Source organism: Gobio gobio (assembly GCF_949357685.1).
Source record: "Gobio gobio genome assembly, chromosome: 4".
Taxonomy (NCBI): Eukaryota; Metazoa; Chordata; class Actinopteri; order Cypriniformes; family Gobionidae; genus Gobio; species Gobio gobio.
The window spans coordinates 35,641,169-35,657,574 of NC_137100.1; the positions used below are offsets into that span (position 1 = coordinate 35,641,169).

The 16,406-nt window shown below is 44.4% G+C and overlaps 1 protein-coding gene across 1 annotated transcript; it reads left to right on the top strand.

Annotated features, from left to right (window-relative positions):
* Positions 1-6,240: 6,240 nt before the first annotated feature.
* On the top strand, positions 6,241-15,913 carry il13ra2 (interleukin 13 receptor, alpha 2). The gene is made up of 10 exons (XM_079814481.1): positions 6,241-6,611; positions 7,724-7,844; positions 8,269-8,420; positions 9,193-9,346; positions 10,488-10,608; positions 12,062-12,246; positions 12,421-12,572; positions 12,913-13,069; positions 13,368-13,485; positions 13,573-15,913. The coding sequence occupies exons 2-10, from the start codon at positions 7,739-7,741 to the stop codon at positions 13,670-13,672; spliced, it is 1,245 nt and encodes a 414-aa protein (XP_079670607.1). The 5' UTR covers positions 6,241-6,611; positions 7,724-7,738; the 3' UTR covers positions 13,673-15,913.
* The last annotated feature ends 493 nt before the right edge of the window (positions 15,914-16,406 follow it).

Below are 16,406 nucleotides of genomic sequence, written 5' to 3' on the forward strand. Positions count from 1 at the left end.
TCTTCCAGTCTGACTGGGAAGGCTTACAAGGCCTGCGGGCAGGCTGCGTCCGCTTTGCATGGCATGGCGTTGCTTCAGGTCCACCAGGCCCAGGCACTCCTTGACATGCACGAGGGTAGGCCTGACCCAGAGCTCCTCCGGGAGCTCCGGACGGCGACGGACCTCTCCCTCCGGGCGACGAAAGTCACCGCCCGTTCCATCGGTCAGGCGATGTCCACGCTTGTGGTCCAGGAGCGTCATCTCTGGCTCAACCTGGCTGATATGAGGGAGGCCGATAAATATCGGTTCCTGGACTCCCCCATCTCGTCAGCTGGGTTATTCGGCGACGCGGTCGAGAGCTTCGCCCAGCAGTTCTCGGCCGCCCAGAAGCAGACGGAGGCGATCAAGCACATCCTGCCCCGGCGGCCCGCTGCTGCCTCCACCCCGCCGCCGGTGGCAGCGCCTCCGACTACTCGTCGCCGAGGACGTCCACCCGCCACCGCCTCCGCCCCCGCCAAGGCACCGCAGCAGCCTTCCACCAGCCGACGGCGTGGGGCCGGCCGTGGGAAGGATGTCCAGCCCGCTCAGGCCGCTGCCAAGCCAGGTGGCAAGCGTCGTCGCAAGCGACCCTGAGACGGGCCACCCAGAGATGGAGGAAACTGCTCTGAGGGAGATGGCTGCAGCACCACTCCTTCCCCCGGAGGAGGGCCGGGGGAAAATCTTTTGTTTGTCTGTTCCGCCGCTGGTCCCAGTGCCAGCGGCACCCAAAACATCAATAAAAGAGCAGTTTCCAATATCTCTGGGTGCCAAGAGAGCGCGCTTGGCGGTGGTCGACGCTCCCATGCCTCGCCACCCTCAAGTACCTCTCCCTTCGCCAACAGGGGACGCCGGCTGTCGGGACGCACACAAGCGGCCTCCCCACACTCGCACGTCCCCTCCGCGGATGCAGGTAAGTGTTGCACAGCACACTCAGATCCCGCTACGGGCCGCTCCCATGCCGTCCGAGCCGGATCCCTGCGTTCCGCCTCGCTGCCCCGCTGCGGGTACGTCTGTGGTGCCGATGGTCCCCCTTGCTCGGAGTCTGGGAGCCTGGCTAGCGCTTCCCAGCCCGTCTCGGTGGCTCATCCGTACCATCAGACTCGGCTATGCGATTCAGTTCGCCCGGCGTCCCCCCAAGTTCAGGGGCGTTCACTTCACGACTGTAGTGGAGGCGAACGCCCCCGTGCTCAGGGCGGAGATCGCTGTCCTACTGGCGAAGGACGCGATAGAGCCGGTCCCTCAAGCCGATATGAGGTCCGGGTTCTACAGCCCGTACTTCATTGTACCCAAGAAAGGCGGCGGGTTACGACCGATCTTGGACCTGCGATTCCTGAACCGGTCCCTTCACAGGCTGCCGTTCACGATGTTAACGCAGAAGCGCATCTTCAGGTGCATCCGTCCCCAAGATTGGTTTGCAGCGATCGACCTGAAGGACGCGTACTTTCATGTCTCGATTCTCCCTCGACACCGGCCCTTTCTGCGCTTCGCGTTCGAGGGACGGGCATATCAGTACCGCGTCTTACCCTTCGGCCTGTCCCTGACGCCCCGCGTCTTTACGAAGGTTGCGGAGGCGGCCATTGCTCCCATGAGAGAGCATGGTGTTCGCATCCTCAACTACCTCGACGACTGGCTGATTCTTGCCCAGTCACGAGAGCAGTTGTGCGAACACAGGGACAAGCTGCTCAGTCACCTCAGCCAGTTGGGACTTCGGGTCAACTGGGAGAAGAGCAAACTCTGCCCCACGCAGAGGATCTCTTTTCTCGGTATGGAGATGGACTCGGTCGCCATGACTGCGCGCCTCACCGAGGAGCGCGTCCAGTCGGTGTTGAACTGCCTGAATTCATTCAAAGGCAGGACAGCGGTTCCACTGAAACATTTTCAGAGGCTCCTGGGGCATATGGCATCCGCAGCCGCAGTAACGCCGCTCGGATTGCTTCATATGAGACCGCTTCAACGCTGGCTACACGATCGAGTCCCGAGATGGGCGTGGCACAGCGGTTCCCTCCGCGTCCAAGTGACTCCGAGGTGCCGCCAAACCTTCGGCCCGTGGTCGGACCCTTTGTTTCTCCGGGCGGGAGTCCCCCTAGAACAAGTGTCCAGGCACTCCGTTGTCTCCACGGATGCCTCATCCACGGGTTGGGGTGCCACGTACAACGGGCTTGCAGCTTCGGGCCTGTGGACGGGGCCTCAGCTGCAATGGCATATCAATTGCCTCGAGTTGTTAGCAGTTCGTCTTGCACTCAGCCGCTTCAAAGTGCCGCTCAGAGGCAAGCACGTTCTGGTCCGGACGGACAACACTGCGGCCGTAGCGTACATCAACAAACAAGGTGGTCTACACTCCCGTCGCATGTCGCAACTCGCCCGCCATCTCCTCTTATGGAGTCAGAAGCATCTGAGGTCGCTTCGTGCTGTTCACATTCCGGGCCTGCTCAATTGTGCGGCCGACGAGCTGTCACGTCAGCAGGAACTTCCGGGAGAATGGCGACTCCATCCCCAGGCGGTCCAGCTAATCTGGAGTCGTTTCGGGGCCGCACAGGTAGACCTGTTTGCCTCCCCAGAGACGACCCACTGTCAGTGGTTTTATTCCTTGACCGAGGGGACCCTCGGGTCGGATGCCCTGGCCCACAGCTGGCCCCGGGAAGAACGCAAGTATGCGTTTCCCCCAGTGAGCCTTCTTGCGCAGACACTGTGCAAAGTCAGGGAGGACGAGGAGCAGGTCCTGTTGGTTGCTCCGTATTGGCCCAACCGGACCTGGTTCCCGGAACTAGTGCTCCTTGCGACAGCACCTCCCTGGCCCATTCCTCTGAGACAGGACCTCCTGACTCAGAGACGGGGCACCCTATGGCACCCGCGTCCAGACCTCTGGAAACTCCATGTCTGGTCCCTGGACGGGACGCGGAGGTTCTAGGTGACCTACCACAAGCGGTAGTTGACACCATCACTTCCGCTAGAGCCCCCTCTACGAGGCGCCTCTATGCGTTGAAGTGGAACCTGTTCGTCGATTGGTGCTCTTCCCGCCAAGAAGACCCCCGAAGATGTTCGATCGCTTCTGTGCTTACCTTTCTACAGGATGGGTTGGAGCGAAGGCTGTCTCCCTCCACCCTCAAGGTCTATGTCGCCGCTATCGCCGCTAATCATGAGTTCGTAGATGGAAAATCTCTAGGTAAGCACGATTTGATCGTCAGGTTCCTTAGGGGAGCGAGGAGATTAAATCCTCCTCGTCCTCCCTCTATACCCTCTTGGGACTTAGCTCTGGTGCTTACTGCACTACAGAGAGAACCCTTTGAGCCTCTGCAGTCAGCCGAGTTGAAAATCCTGTCGTTAAAGACTATACTCCTGATTGCGTTGGCCTCCATCAAGAGGGTAGGGGACCTGCAGGCATTTTCGGTCGACGAATCGTGCCTGGTGTTCGGGCCCGGTAACTCTCATGTGATCATGAGACCCCGGCCTGGATACGTGCCCAAGGTTCCCACTACTCCCTTCCGGGACCAAGTGGTGAGCCTGCAAGCGCTGCCTTCGGAGGAGGCAGACCCAGCCCTAGCTTTTCTCTGTCCCGTCCGTGCTCTCCGGACGTACGTGGACAGAACGCAAAGCTTCAGGACCTCAGAGCAGCTCTTCGTCTGTTACGGAGCACAGCAGAAGGGAAAGGCTGTCTCCAAGCAGAGGATGGCCCACTGGATAGTGGACGCCATCGTCTTGGCTTATCAGTCCCAAGACGTGCCCTGCCCGCTCGGGTTAAGAGCCCACTCCACTAGGGGTGTTGCCTCTTCCTGGGCGCTGGCTCGTGGCGCCTCGCTGACAGATATTTGTAGAGCTGCGGGCTGGGCGACACCTAACACGTTCGCTAGATTCTATAGCCTCCGTGTAGAGCCGGTCTCTTCCTGTGTGCTCACTTCCCATAGTCAGTAACACCGAAGTACCCGTTCCAGTGTCGGCTTGCTGCGCCATTCCCTCCCCTATGGTAGACGGATGCGTGCGCTTATTCTGCTCCAGTCGAGTTCCCCGGAACGGCGAACCCTGTTGAGTCCTCCGCAACCCGCGGCAGTCGGACGTGGCGGAGCGTTCGACGCCAGGTCTAACACTCGTATGCATTGGTGGAACTTGTGTTAGGCTGGGTTCCGTATGTAGTGACCCCCACGGCGGTCCCATATGTGTATTCTTCCACGGTACAGCTCCCTACGGCGAGCCCGTGTCTTTCCCTCGGCAGAGCTCCTCTGCCGTCTCAGGTTCGTGTTGTCTCCCTCCTAATTGGCCGGGGCCACCCCTGAGACTTCCGTATGTTGTGCTGCCCACGGCCAGCCCATACGTGTATTCTCCACATGTTAACTCCCTCTGGGCATGATGTGGCTTCCGCAGCTGCCTTCACAGGCACGCTTCCCAGCGTTATCCAATACAGTCAGCTGAGTGGGTCTTGCGGAACAGCAGCTTTGACTCTCCCTGCGTGAACCTACCCGCCCGCATCAGATCGGGGTCTGTGGGGCTCATCGCTGGGCGCTGGAAGTGGTAGTAACTATGGCGTTTTCCATAGGGGATCCCAATTCGTCGGTACGTCCGACGTACGTCGAACGTGACCGACTGAATGGGAACGTCTCGGTTACGTATGGTAACCCTCGTTCCCTGAAGGAGGGAACGGAGACGTACGTCCCGTCGCCACAGTTGCTGTACCATCACTGCAGGTCGAGCCACTACGTGTGGCTCCTCAGTGAAAAACAGCGTGCATTCGCTCTCGCTTCCTGTTTACACCCGCGGCGCGGGGCGGGGCGCGAGATGCAAATCTCGCACGCCAATTGTCCATTGGCCGGTTCTAGATAGCTCGAAGCTGATAGGGGCTCCCAGAAGTGATCCCAATTCGTCGGTACGTCCGACGTACGTCTCCGTTCCCTCCTTCAGGGAACGAGGGTTACCATACGTAACCGAGACGTTTTACAACATGCCCCACCTGCGCAACTGGGATTTAAACCCGGCTTGTGTCTTCTGCTGGTTAGATCAGCATTAAATAACTATCTCAACTGTTTAATAACAGATATAAGATTACAATAATATCAGATTTGTATTATTTTAAATGAACACAAAAATCTGATGAAAAATGTACGCAAGTAAGACATTTACTTGCTATGGTTAAAGCTGCAGTCCGTAACTATTTGCGCTCTAGCAGTTAATAAACAGAACTGCATGTGTCTTGTGGAAGAACACTGCAGCCAGAGCTACTTCTCTCTGTTTATGTCTATGGCGAGTCACGCAGGGACTGTGCTCCTCCGCAGCAGTTCCTACCAGTCTGGTCTGAAATAGTTCCAATATAAACGCTTATTATAAGTGTACCATAATGATTCAGGGTAAGACAAAAACACAGTTTGTAAAATGGATTCATGTTGTAATGTACATTCTCATTATATAATTTTTGTAAATCTTGAACACAAAAAAAGTTACGGACAGCAGCTTTAAATAAATGTTCTGTGATATCTTCCAAAGATTTTTTAATTTTGACACAATTTTTTTATCTATAGTAAATACACTAAGTTTCGTCATCCTGGCATGTGTGTAAAGTGTTAAACCATGTGTGTTACAACGAACCCAGCATTAGGTTGTGCCTGGCTCTCCCCTACATACAAGGATTTTCCGCCCTTTATGACTTAATATAGGGCCATACTTGGGGAAAAAAACTTTCCGAAACTTGTGAGAAACCGGAAGGAGTATTTTTGGCACAGAAATACTCCGTCATACGTCCAACTAATTTTTTGAAACTTTGGCCATGTTTAGCATGGGAATACAACTCTTTAACATTGTAAATAAGTAAGAATGCATGAAATAGCATTAGAATCCCCTACTTGACTACTTGAGTTTCAACGAATTTTAAGTTACTTTTTTAAGTTAAACCAACATCCTTTTTTTTTTTTTTAACAGTGTAGTTATTTTTTAGTAGCCTACGTGCGTATTTGATGATATGAGTTTGTTTGCACATTTTTCTGATAGGCTATTGCTCATCAATGGCAACTGCTTGCCAACGCAAACATGCTGTTTTCAATCAGCATGCAACACAGAGTAAACATTTATCATTTACATTTAGGAAAATAAATGGCTCAGACAGTGCTCATGTTCAACATAAACATTCCCCCTCCCTTTTTCTTGCTTGTAGCGGCCACATTTCTGCACATAAGGGGAAATGCGAATAAACAGAGCCTACATCTAAACACTTAGCAGGCTAACTATGTTTCACAGAGCAACACACACACACACACACACACACCGACAGAATACTCGAACACAACTGCTCCGTGTAAATGGAGCTGCAGTAACAATAACCCTTTGTTAAAAATCGTATATCTCGAACGACCTGTTAAACCTAACATGCCACCACCACAAATATGTAACGTTTCAATTTCTTTTTATAGTTAGACTGTCTCTAGTAGTCTATATAGAACAGTATGTTTTTTCTTGTCTACCTTGGACAGTCTGTAAATATCTCGCGCGCAGACGCACAATGAGTCACAAGTCACAACTAGAGAGCGCTGTTCATACAACATAAGAACACGAGATGGTTTCATTCAGTCCATCATAAGGCAACTCATACCATCAGGAGTTTCTATCACAGGACAGTGAGTAGGCTCTACTTATTTTCTCTAATCTTTTGTTCAGCTTTTTATTCGTCATAGGCTACATGGATATTTTGTCTTTCCACTTCTCAGCACCTTTTCAGATCTGCTTTATTTATAATATAAACTGAATTTATTTGAACTGAAGTGGACACATTTATCTGAATTCACTCTATATTCAAAAACCAGACCTCCTAAAAAGAATACAGGGTAACAGAAAATATAACTGTATAACTGACACAATTATATTTTTTACTCTGCTTCTCTGATCATTGAATGTATAAAGAAATTCTTATATATTTTATATAATATTGTAATATTTGTATTTTAATATAACAAAATATATTTTGTTTTTGTTACATTCATATGCTGAATTATTATGGTTTATAATTTGCTTTCCCCTCTATTTATACCATATATTTATATATAAAATAATAATTGCAAATATGTTAAAGGGATAGTTCACCCGAAAATGAAAATTCTGTCATCATTTACTCACCCTCAAGTTGTTCCAAACCTGTATGAGTTTCTTTGTACTGCTGAACTCAAAAGAAGATATTTTGAAGAATGTTTGTAACAAAGAAGATAGAGCAACCATTGACTACCATAGTATTTTTCCCCCACTATGGTAGTCAATTGTTTGCTCTATCTGCTTGGTTACATTCTTTAAAATATCTTCTTTTGTGTTCAGCAGAACAAAGGTTTGGAACAACTTGAGGGTGAGTAAATGGTGACAGAATTTCCCTTTAAGGGGATAGTAAATCATTATGGATCTTTTTTTTTCCTTTTGTGCAACATTAAAGAAGATTATTTGAAAATGAATCAAACACACAGTGATGCACAACAGCTGTTTTAGGGTTAAATCTATAAACTCATCTGGCTATAACCAAAAAAGAGGCCACACCTTGTGCGTGAGTGTTTAATGTGTGTGAACATTTACTCGTTTTCAAACCACGTGTGGAAAAAAGATTTGTGACTGTGTGGGTGATTTAAACCTCACCTCTGTTTAAAAAAAAAAAAAAGCACTGTTTTATCAGGATTATTTTGAAAAGAAGTTAAAACAAGTGTGAAGAGAGATAACTGGTGTGCATGTTCGATGCGTTCTCCCTCTCTAGACACAGATAAAGGACATGTTGCTGCCGAAAATGGTTCCTGTATGGCTCTCTGCATTTACTCTGCTTTTGCTGACTCGGGACCCCGTGTCCACATCAGAGATCATGGCCTGTGGTGCTTCTGGTAAGCTTCCTGGCTGATTCCAATGAAATTATTAAAAAATAGGCACAATTCCAGACTTCTGCTCCTTCTGTATCTGCTCCTTCTGAGTCAGTATTTGCATGAACATGCCATTTATCAAAGCTTTAGTAGGTAAACTAATACTAAGCAAATAGTTTGATATTTCTCAAATACAATCTATTATTTTGTTTAAGCTTCCTTTGACATAATTTCCTTGATTGTCTAACTTTATGACTGGACAGACATGACTTTGTGTCACAGATTACTGATACTTTGGCTGAATTCACTGGATTTCACAACTGATGCCCTTACACACAAAACAGCTTGACTCATGCGACTGACTCCTCTAGAGTTCAGAATTACAGATGCTTGGTCTGTCTGTGGAAATAACATTGTTCATAGACATACAGTATTCATTTTTCCACAGTGGATCCACCTGCCAATATTGAGATAACAGACCCTGGCTTCCTTGGATACCTTAGTATTCATTGGACTCAACCAGCCAGCCTTCAGAACCTGACAGGTTGCACAGTACGATATCAACTCCGATACTATGACACCTATGACGAACGATGGAGGGTAGGAATCCTTGAGAATTTGCAGAACACACACTATTTGTTTTTCTTTCAGCAAAAACAATATTTACTTCTCCGGCCTTGCCAGCACATCTGTACCTCACACTTTATGCATGCTTCACTTCACTGAAAAACATTTCTGTGAAAACGTGGTGGACCTGATCGTTTTCTCAATTCTATGGGAGTATTTCATTATTGTGACATAGTATCAGCCATGTCAAACAAATCTAATCTTTCTGAACTTTTATACTTGTTGTTATGCATTGTATCAATGGGCCTGTCCAAATACCCACATTTGGTCTTTGCACTTGGCAATTTTGTTTTGACAGCAAACTTGGTAACACTTTATTTTGATGGTCCCTTTTGAACATTACGTTGAATATAAGTAACAACATGTCAACTAACTCTCATTAGAGTATTAGTAGAGTATCTGCTGTGAAACCACAAACTCAATTTGTAAAAAGCATTTAATGATTTCATCTAAAAAAGACAAGGGCAAGGCTGGTTTCAGAGCCAAGTCTCATATTGTAAAACTGTGGTTCAGTAAACGCAAAGGTCCATTTCATAAACCGAGACTTCGATGAAAATTCAGTCTGAAACTCCTTTATGTCAGAGTCAAAAATCTGTTTTTCATTTAATGCAACTACTCTCCCTGCGGGCGATATACTTAGTATTCAGGAGAGACATATTTTTTGTACAGCATCCTTAGAACGAAGCAGCTTTTAATTCCGTATTATGCCATTATTCTTACAAGCTCTTCTCTTTGTGTTGTACAGAGTGTCCGCACTGTCAAGCTGACTTATGCTGCCCAGTTTGACCTTGAGAAACCAGTCACGGTGAAAATGCTCACCATGTTAAAGTGTGCCTGCACCAATGAGACAGAGGTCCAAGGGAAGGAGACAGAGAGGGTGTACATACCTGAACCTGCAGGTAACGATTTAAAAACCATTCTACCCCACTGAAGCGTACAACAGCCATACATCGTTTATTGTTATTGCAGGAAATCTAACTGAAAACCTAATCCTAATTCTAATATTGCTTTGCAGCCTCTTTTAAATATGTGTAGTAAAAACACTCAGGTGTTTAAGACTCCTATTTGTAAAAGCAGCTTTATTTGATATGTAGCGGTTGCTTTATTGTGGTTAAGAACACTTGGCCAGTCGAGTTTCATAATCATTTCATCTTTATTATTCATGGCTGGCGGCGATTTCTACAATTGCATGCTTAACTGAAAACTATGTTTCTGTGTTTTTTTTGCAAGTATCTGATTGTAAGCTCCAGAAAAAAAAACAATGATAACAAATTATAGGAATAGAAATGGTCAGTCAGACAGACTCCTCAGGAATACTCAACAAACATCAACAAAACATGCTGATATGTTAGCTTCTTTGAGCGTGACATAATTCTTCAGACTTTCAGACGTACAAATTTATTGTTGAAACATAAATAATTACACAAAACTGTAACCATCTCTAAACTAATGCATGTGAATATTTTCCACTTCTTTGTTCCCATGCAGTTTTTAAATCTAAAATGTATTGCATAAGCAAACTACCAAGAGGAATAAACATACCCATCTGCAATATATTACTTATGTCTTGTTTAGACATTAAGAAAAATGCTTTTGAGGAGTGAAACAGCTGTTGCACCACTTAGTCTTTCCAAGCAGAATTATCATTCCAAAGTTATCCATACTGTTACAATATAGCCTATCATATTCGATCAAATGACATGAAAAGTGAATTCCAATCAGAAGTGAGGCTAAGTAGTCCTTGAAATATACAAAATCTGAACGGAGCATTCATTGTTGCAAATAAATATACATTTAAATGGTTTATTAAATTGCTGTTGTCTTATTTTAAATGGCTTACTCTTTTTTAAAATATTATATTCATGTTGCATCTCCTTACAGCAGTGAGTGTGTGATCTACTAAATAACTTAATTGAGAGAAATCTATTTTTTTTTTCTGTTTAATTTCTATTTTGATTCAATTGACTCAATTACCTGAAATTTTGATTCAATTGACTCAAAAATTGATTGACTCAATTACCTAAACTGTGGTTGTCCCAGGTATGGCAGGATCGAGAATAAGAGATTTTCATTGTGTCTACTATGGGAAGGAGTACATGGAATGCACCTGGGAACCAGGACCTGTCCCGCCTCCAAATTCACAGCACTACCTATATTACTGGTGAGCACTCCCATTTGAATGTTACTTATATTAAATAACTAAAGCATTCCAGTTTCACGGATACATTAAGGGCTGTTGCACTGTGCCTGCAGGGAGAAGGGAGGACAGGTTGAAGCATATGACAAAAAGTAATTTTTACTTGGAATTACTTGAATATGAGGCCTTATAGACTTCAGTGTTTAAATGCAAAAGCTTCTGCTGTTTTACCTGTTCTGTGGAAGAAGAAATGAAGTGCTATGCTCACTAGAGTATACACATGTTCATTTGGCAAAGTTCAACATAAGCCAATTAGGCTGTGGTAATGGATGAACCTTAAGGATCTAAGCACATTCCACTGCACTACAGGTCAAAACAGGACTGCTTGGTTGTTTTCTTTCTGAGAAAACGGTGACATCATGCAAATGCGAAGGCCTAGTATGTGTTCAGTCTATAGAGTACAACAGTCGAGTTCCAGAAGTAAAAACTCCTTTCATTTTCATCAAAGGGAAATTGATTTTTTAACTTTTAAACCTTTAAAGACAGGCCTACTGTGAGGTTGTAAATCATTGTATTTGCTTCCATCGAAGCCATCAGCCACATAATTTCAGCTTATTTTTAAAATAATTGTATTTAACAGCAGAATTCCTAGTGTTTACCCATGATGCTGTAAAAAAAATTACACCAATCCGTGAGGCTAAAAAAGCAACATGCACCAAAATAGCTCGCTCCGCCCATTCCAATTAAATATATATTGCAATAAACGTAATATATATATATATATATATATATATATATATATATATATATATATATATATATATATATATATATATATATATATATATATAGCTATAAATATAAAATCAACATTTGTAAACTAGTTTTTAATTTGATTATGCTGTTCGCAATACTTCATGTGATTGTTGTCCTTTTCCTCACTAAACAGTTAAGTAGCCTACTACAGTCTTGTAGGCTTTGTCATTTTGTCCGATTTTCAAAAACTTCAAATCAAAGTTTGTAATGTTATGATTCACATTGTAGCAGATTGGCTTGGTTCGTGGCTTTAATACTAGTAAAAATACTTTTTTAAATCCCTGAGAAAAATGAATGGAAGGAAATACTTCCAGAACCAGCGCTGCTGAAAATGTGGACAGAACTGTTGAAATCTATAGGCGCATAATGTTTCTTAACAAAGTGACCTTGCCTGCTGGTCTGGCATGTAGGCTATAATACAGCGTTTTTAGACATTTTCGAGGATCCATGTGAAAGGATGTACGCATGGATGTATCCATGTACGCATTTTTAGTTTAAACGTGGGCTTACCCTTAATATAGTCATAATTTCTTGCTAGTGTAAATGAATGACATGCATCATTTATTTTCTAAAATATGTGATGCACATAAAAAAACATACAAATAAGTTTTACATTGATATCCCACATTTTTGAACGACGAGTGTGTGTTTGTTTTTCCAGGCACATGGAAATGGAAGAAACAAAGGAATGTCCAGAATACATCATATTATCTGAGGTTCGGAGAGGATGCAGAATTCCGCGGGAATCACTCTTAGAGTTCTCCAAGTTTAATATGTGTGTAAATGGATCCTCTCCAGCAGGAAGTCTGAGAACAGCCTACTTCTCTATTGAGGTCCAAAACCATGGTAACTAACTTACACACTGTTTTATACCTGACAGAACAAATTTCACTGAGTGTAAATACTGCAAATTTAGCTAACGAGAGAGAAATATACAGAATGAGCACCTGATCTGACTCAATAGTATAGCCCATTGAGAACATATTCCTTATTTGCTTCTCACTTTCTTTCTCTTTGCAGTAAAACCAGCTGTGGTATCCTCTGTGCAAATATCAGAGATTGATGGACTGTTAAAGTTAGATTGGTCGCCACCTAGTGGTCTGGTGCCAGAACAATGCTTGGAATATGAGCTAGAGAGCAGCACTCTAATGGCAAATGGCAAAGAACAGAAGGTATTCCAATCATTCTATCTTTCTTCCTTCTATCCAGCGCCATTTGATGATTAAAATTCTCTATTTTATTCAGAAACGCAATTTTCAAGTTTTTTTTTTTTTTGGTGGTGAAAAAAAATTAATTGCTTTGTAACATTCAGTAATTTGTAGACAACACTTGTCGACATGAACGACTGCCATTCAATTGCATTTCATTCTGAATCTCGGAATGCACTGTTAAACCAAGATTGGATTTAGGTTGTGAGCCAAATCAAACAAAATAAGAAAAAACAAAACAAAAACAAAAATGGTATTCGGCAGCCTATCAAAGCCACTGATTTTATCTTTATTTCCCTATTAGCAAAGGAAGACTCTGGTGAATTTAGGTCTGGACACATCCTATGACCTCCTGAGGGAAGCAGAAAGTAAGAAAACTTGCTTTCAAGTCAGGTCAAAGGTGAACATGTACTGCGCTGATGGAGGATTCTGGAGTGACTGGAGCCAAACAAAGTGTACAGGTTAGACTTATTAATTTTGGAGGTTTTATTGCATATTATGTGGAGAAGTAATCAAGCAAATCTGGAACAAACAAATTAGGCAAAATCTGTCACTTTGGTCTTTTAAAAAAATATTCATAATTTAAGTGTTTATGATTATTTAAAGATGATTTAATGTGTTTAAGTTTTTGAAAATATGTATGATTAACAAAGCGAATGTAAGTCCTAAGATTTCAGGAGATTACAAATGATCCTTATATTGTAAATAGTCCTTTTGTATTTTACACTACTAAGATTTTTTTCTTCCTGCCACCATCAGAAGAGAATGGAACTCAATATGGAACAACATGGAATCATCTCAGTCTGGTTGGCCTGGTTGTCATTGGCATTGCTGGAGTCATCCTCCTCTGTCTTTCATTATGGATATTAAAGAAGATGTGAGTATACAGCAAATAGTGAATATTGGTTTACTCTTTATTGAAGATGTTTTAGATTGACTCTAAAACCCATTTCTGTCCCCACAGCTGCATAAAAAAGACCAGCAAGAAGGATGCCATATATACTCTGTACAAGCAGAAGGTCAACGAGACCATGCCCACAATCCTCAGCCCCATTTTCAAGTGATGCTTCCTATGGCCCGCTATGCTGTATTAACATTCAGCAGTTCTAGACTGCACTAAAAGTACACTACTCAAAGATATAAACATGAAGAATGAGACTTCAATGCCCTTTCAGAGTTTACCTTGTAGAGCATTATGTGCATACACCGATCAGGCATAACATTACGACCACCTTCCTAATATTGTGTTGGTCCCCCTTTTACTCCCAAAACAGCCCTGACCCGTCGAGGCATGGACTCCACTAGACCCCTGAAGGTGTGCTGTGTTATCTGGCATCAAGACGTTAGCAGCAGATCCTTTAAGTCCTGTAAGTTGCAAGGTGAGGCCTCCACGGATCGGACATGTTTATTCAGCACATCCCACAGATGCTCGATTGGATTGAGATCTGGGGAACTTGGAGGTCAAGTCAACACCTCAAACTCATTGTTGTGCTCCTCAAACCATTCCTGAACCATTTTTGCTTTGTGGCAGCCACCAGGGAATACCGTTTCCATGAAAGGGTGTATATGGTCTGCAACAATGCTTAGGTAGGACCCAAGGTTTCCCAGCAGAACATTGCCCAAAGCATCACACTGCCTCCGCCGGCTTGCCTTCTTGCCATAGTGCATCCTGGGGCCATGTGTTCCCCAGGTAAGCAACACACAGACACCTGGCCATCCACGTTATCCACGTAAAAGAAAATGTGATTCATCAGACCAGGCAACCTTCTTCATTTGCTCCGTGGTCCAGTTCTGATGCTCATGTGCCCACTTGTTAGAGCTTTAGGCAGTGGACAGAGGTCAGCATGGGTACCCTGACTGGTCTGCAGCTATGCAGCCCCATATGCAAAAAACTGTAATGCACTGTGTATTCTGACACCTTTCTCTTAGAACCAGCATTAACTTCTTGAGCAATTGAGCTACAGTAGCTCGTCTGTTTGATCCGACCACACAGGCCAGCCTTCGCTGCCCACGTGCATCAATGACCCTTGGCCACCCATGACCCTGTAGCCGGTTCACCACTGTTCCTTCCTTAGACCACTTTTGATAGATACTGACCACTGCAGACCGGGAGCACCCCACAAGAGCTGCAGTTTTGAAGATGCTCTGACCCAGTCGTCTAGCCATCACCATTTGGCCCTTGTCAAACTTACTCAAAATCCTTACGCTTGCCCATTTTTCCTGCTTCTAACACATTAACTTTGAGGACAAAATGTTCACTTGCTGCCTAATATATCCCATCCGCTAACAGGTGCCGTGATGAAGAGATAATCCGTGTTATTCACTTCACATGTCAGTGGTCATAATGTTATACCTGATCGATGTGTAAAGTGATAGCAATTAGGATCAATAATCTTGTGGAACAGATATGTGGACCTGAATGAACCACAGCACTGACCTGAATGTATGAGCCACTTTGTTTACTAAGCCACTATGCTACTACCTGATGTGTTTACACACATATAACGTGTTACTTAAAGTTACTCATACATTTTTTTTTCAAATGCCAATGATCTTGCCAGTTTTGCCAAGTCTTTATTTTTCTGAGCTTTTTTTGCTGTTTTACCTAGATGTATGACTTTTTCATATTTTGTTATTTTAGCTCTGATTACATCATGAAGAATGAGTAAGTGTATTCATACACTTTGGGGGGGAAAGTCCCAAATTTCAAATACATTATTAAATCACATTTTCTTGAATTTATTATCTGTTTGTATCTTTTTTTATCATACATACAATCCACAAGAAGTCTGTAAAACACCCACTACAACTAATGCAGTGCACACACATATTTCCAATCATGATATGTTCACTTCCTATACAGAAAGAACATTACAGCCCTTTTTGGTGGCCATCATCACTTCCTGAGCTGACTAAGTCTAGTGAGTATGTATACGGTGACTGGAATGAGGATGTTTGGGTCATGAAATTACATAGTATAGTACAGATGATGCACTGCATTACCCCAAGAAACAGAGTGTCACTGTATTCAAAGAAAGCTTCAGCGAGGCAACCAGCAGTTTTGTTTTGAGAATGTTTCACAATTGTCAAGCTAACATCCTCCAATCGTAAACCTCTTGATTTAATATTTATGCATGCTAGTGTGGTGTCCACACCCTACTGACTTCATGACACAGCTTGCACCAAGAAGTCGTTAAAGAGATATAATCTCCAAAAAAAAAAAAATTCTGTCATCATTTACTCACCCTCATGTTTTTCCAAACCTGTATGACTTTTAGCGAACCCAATAAAAATATAAATACTCAACAAAAGAGCATTATTTCTCCTCCGCACCACACTAGGGTCGGCGCCCTGCACAGTGCGCCATCACTCGACATTACAAAACCCCTGTACAACCAGGCCGAGGCCATGGAAGGCCATCCCTACCTTCAGCCCAGAGCAAGTCAGCCTTTTCAAAAAGGATGGCGGCCTCAGGCCCATCCTAGACCTCAGACATCTGAACAGGGTCCTTATCAAATGGCCCTTCAGAATGTTAACGCTGATACAAACCATCGCGCAGATTCGCCCAATGGATTGTTTTTTTTGGGGTGGATCTCAAAGATGCCTACTTTCAAATCCAAGTCATTCCCCGTCACAGACCGTTCTTGAGATTCGCGTTAGACGGGAAGGTCTACCAGTACACAGTCCTACCATTCGGTCTGTCCCTAGCCGCCCACACTTTCACGAAGTGCATAGATGCAGCCCTCTCCTCTTTAAGACGGTAGGCGGCCTCGGTGAGCCCACCCCTTACTAGTGACA

Excerpts from the sequence above, each read along its gene's own strand:
- il13ra2 (XM_079814481.1), top strand. The coding sequence starts at position 7,739 with ATGTTGCTGCCGAAAATGGTTCCTGTATGGCTCTCTGCATTTACTCTG. Across the intron at positions 9,347-10,487 it reads GTACATACCTGAACCTGCAG|GTATGGCAGGATCGAGAATA; the intron begins GTAACGATTTAA and ends TGGTTGTCCCAG. Across the intron at positions 13,070-13,367 it reads GAGCCAAACAAAGTGTACAG|AAGAGAATGGAACTCAATAT; the intron begins GTTAGACTTATT and ends TGCCACCATCAG.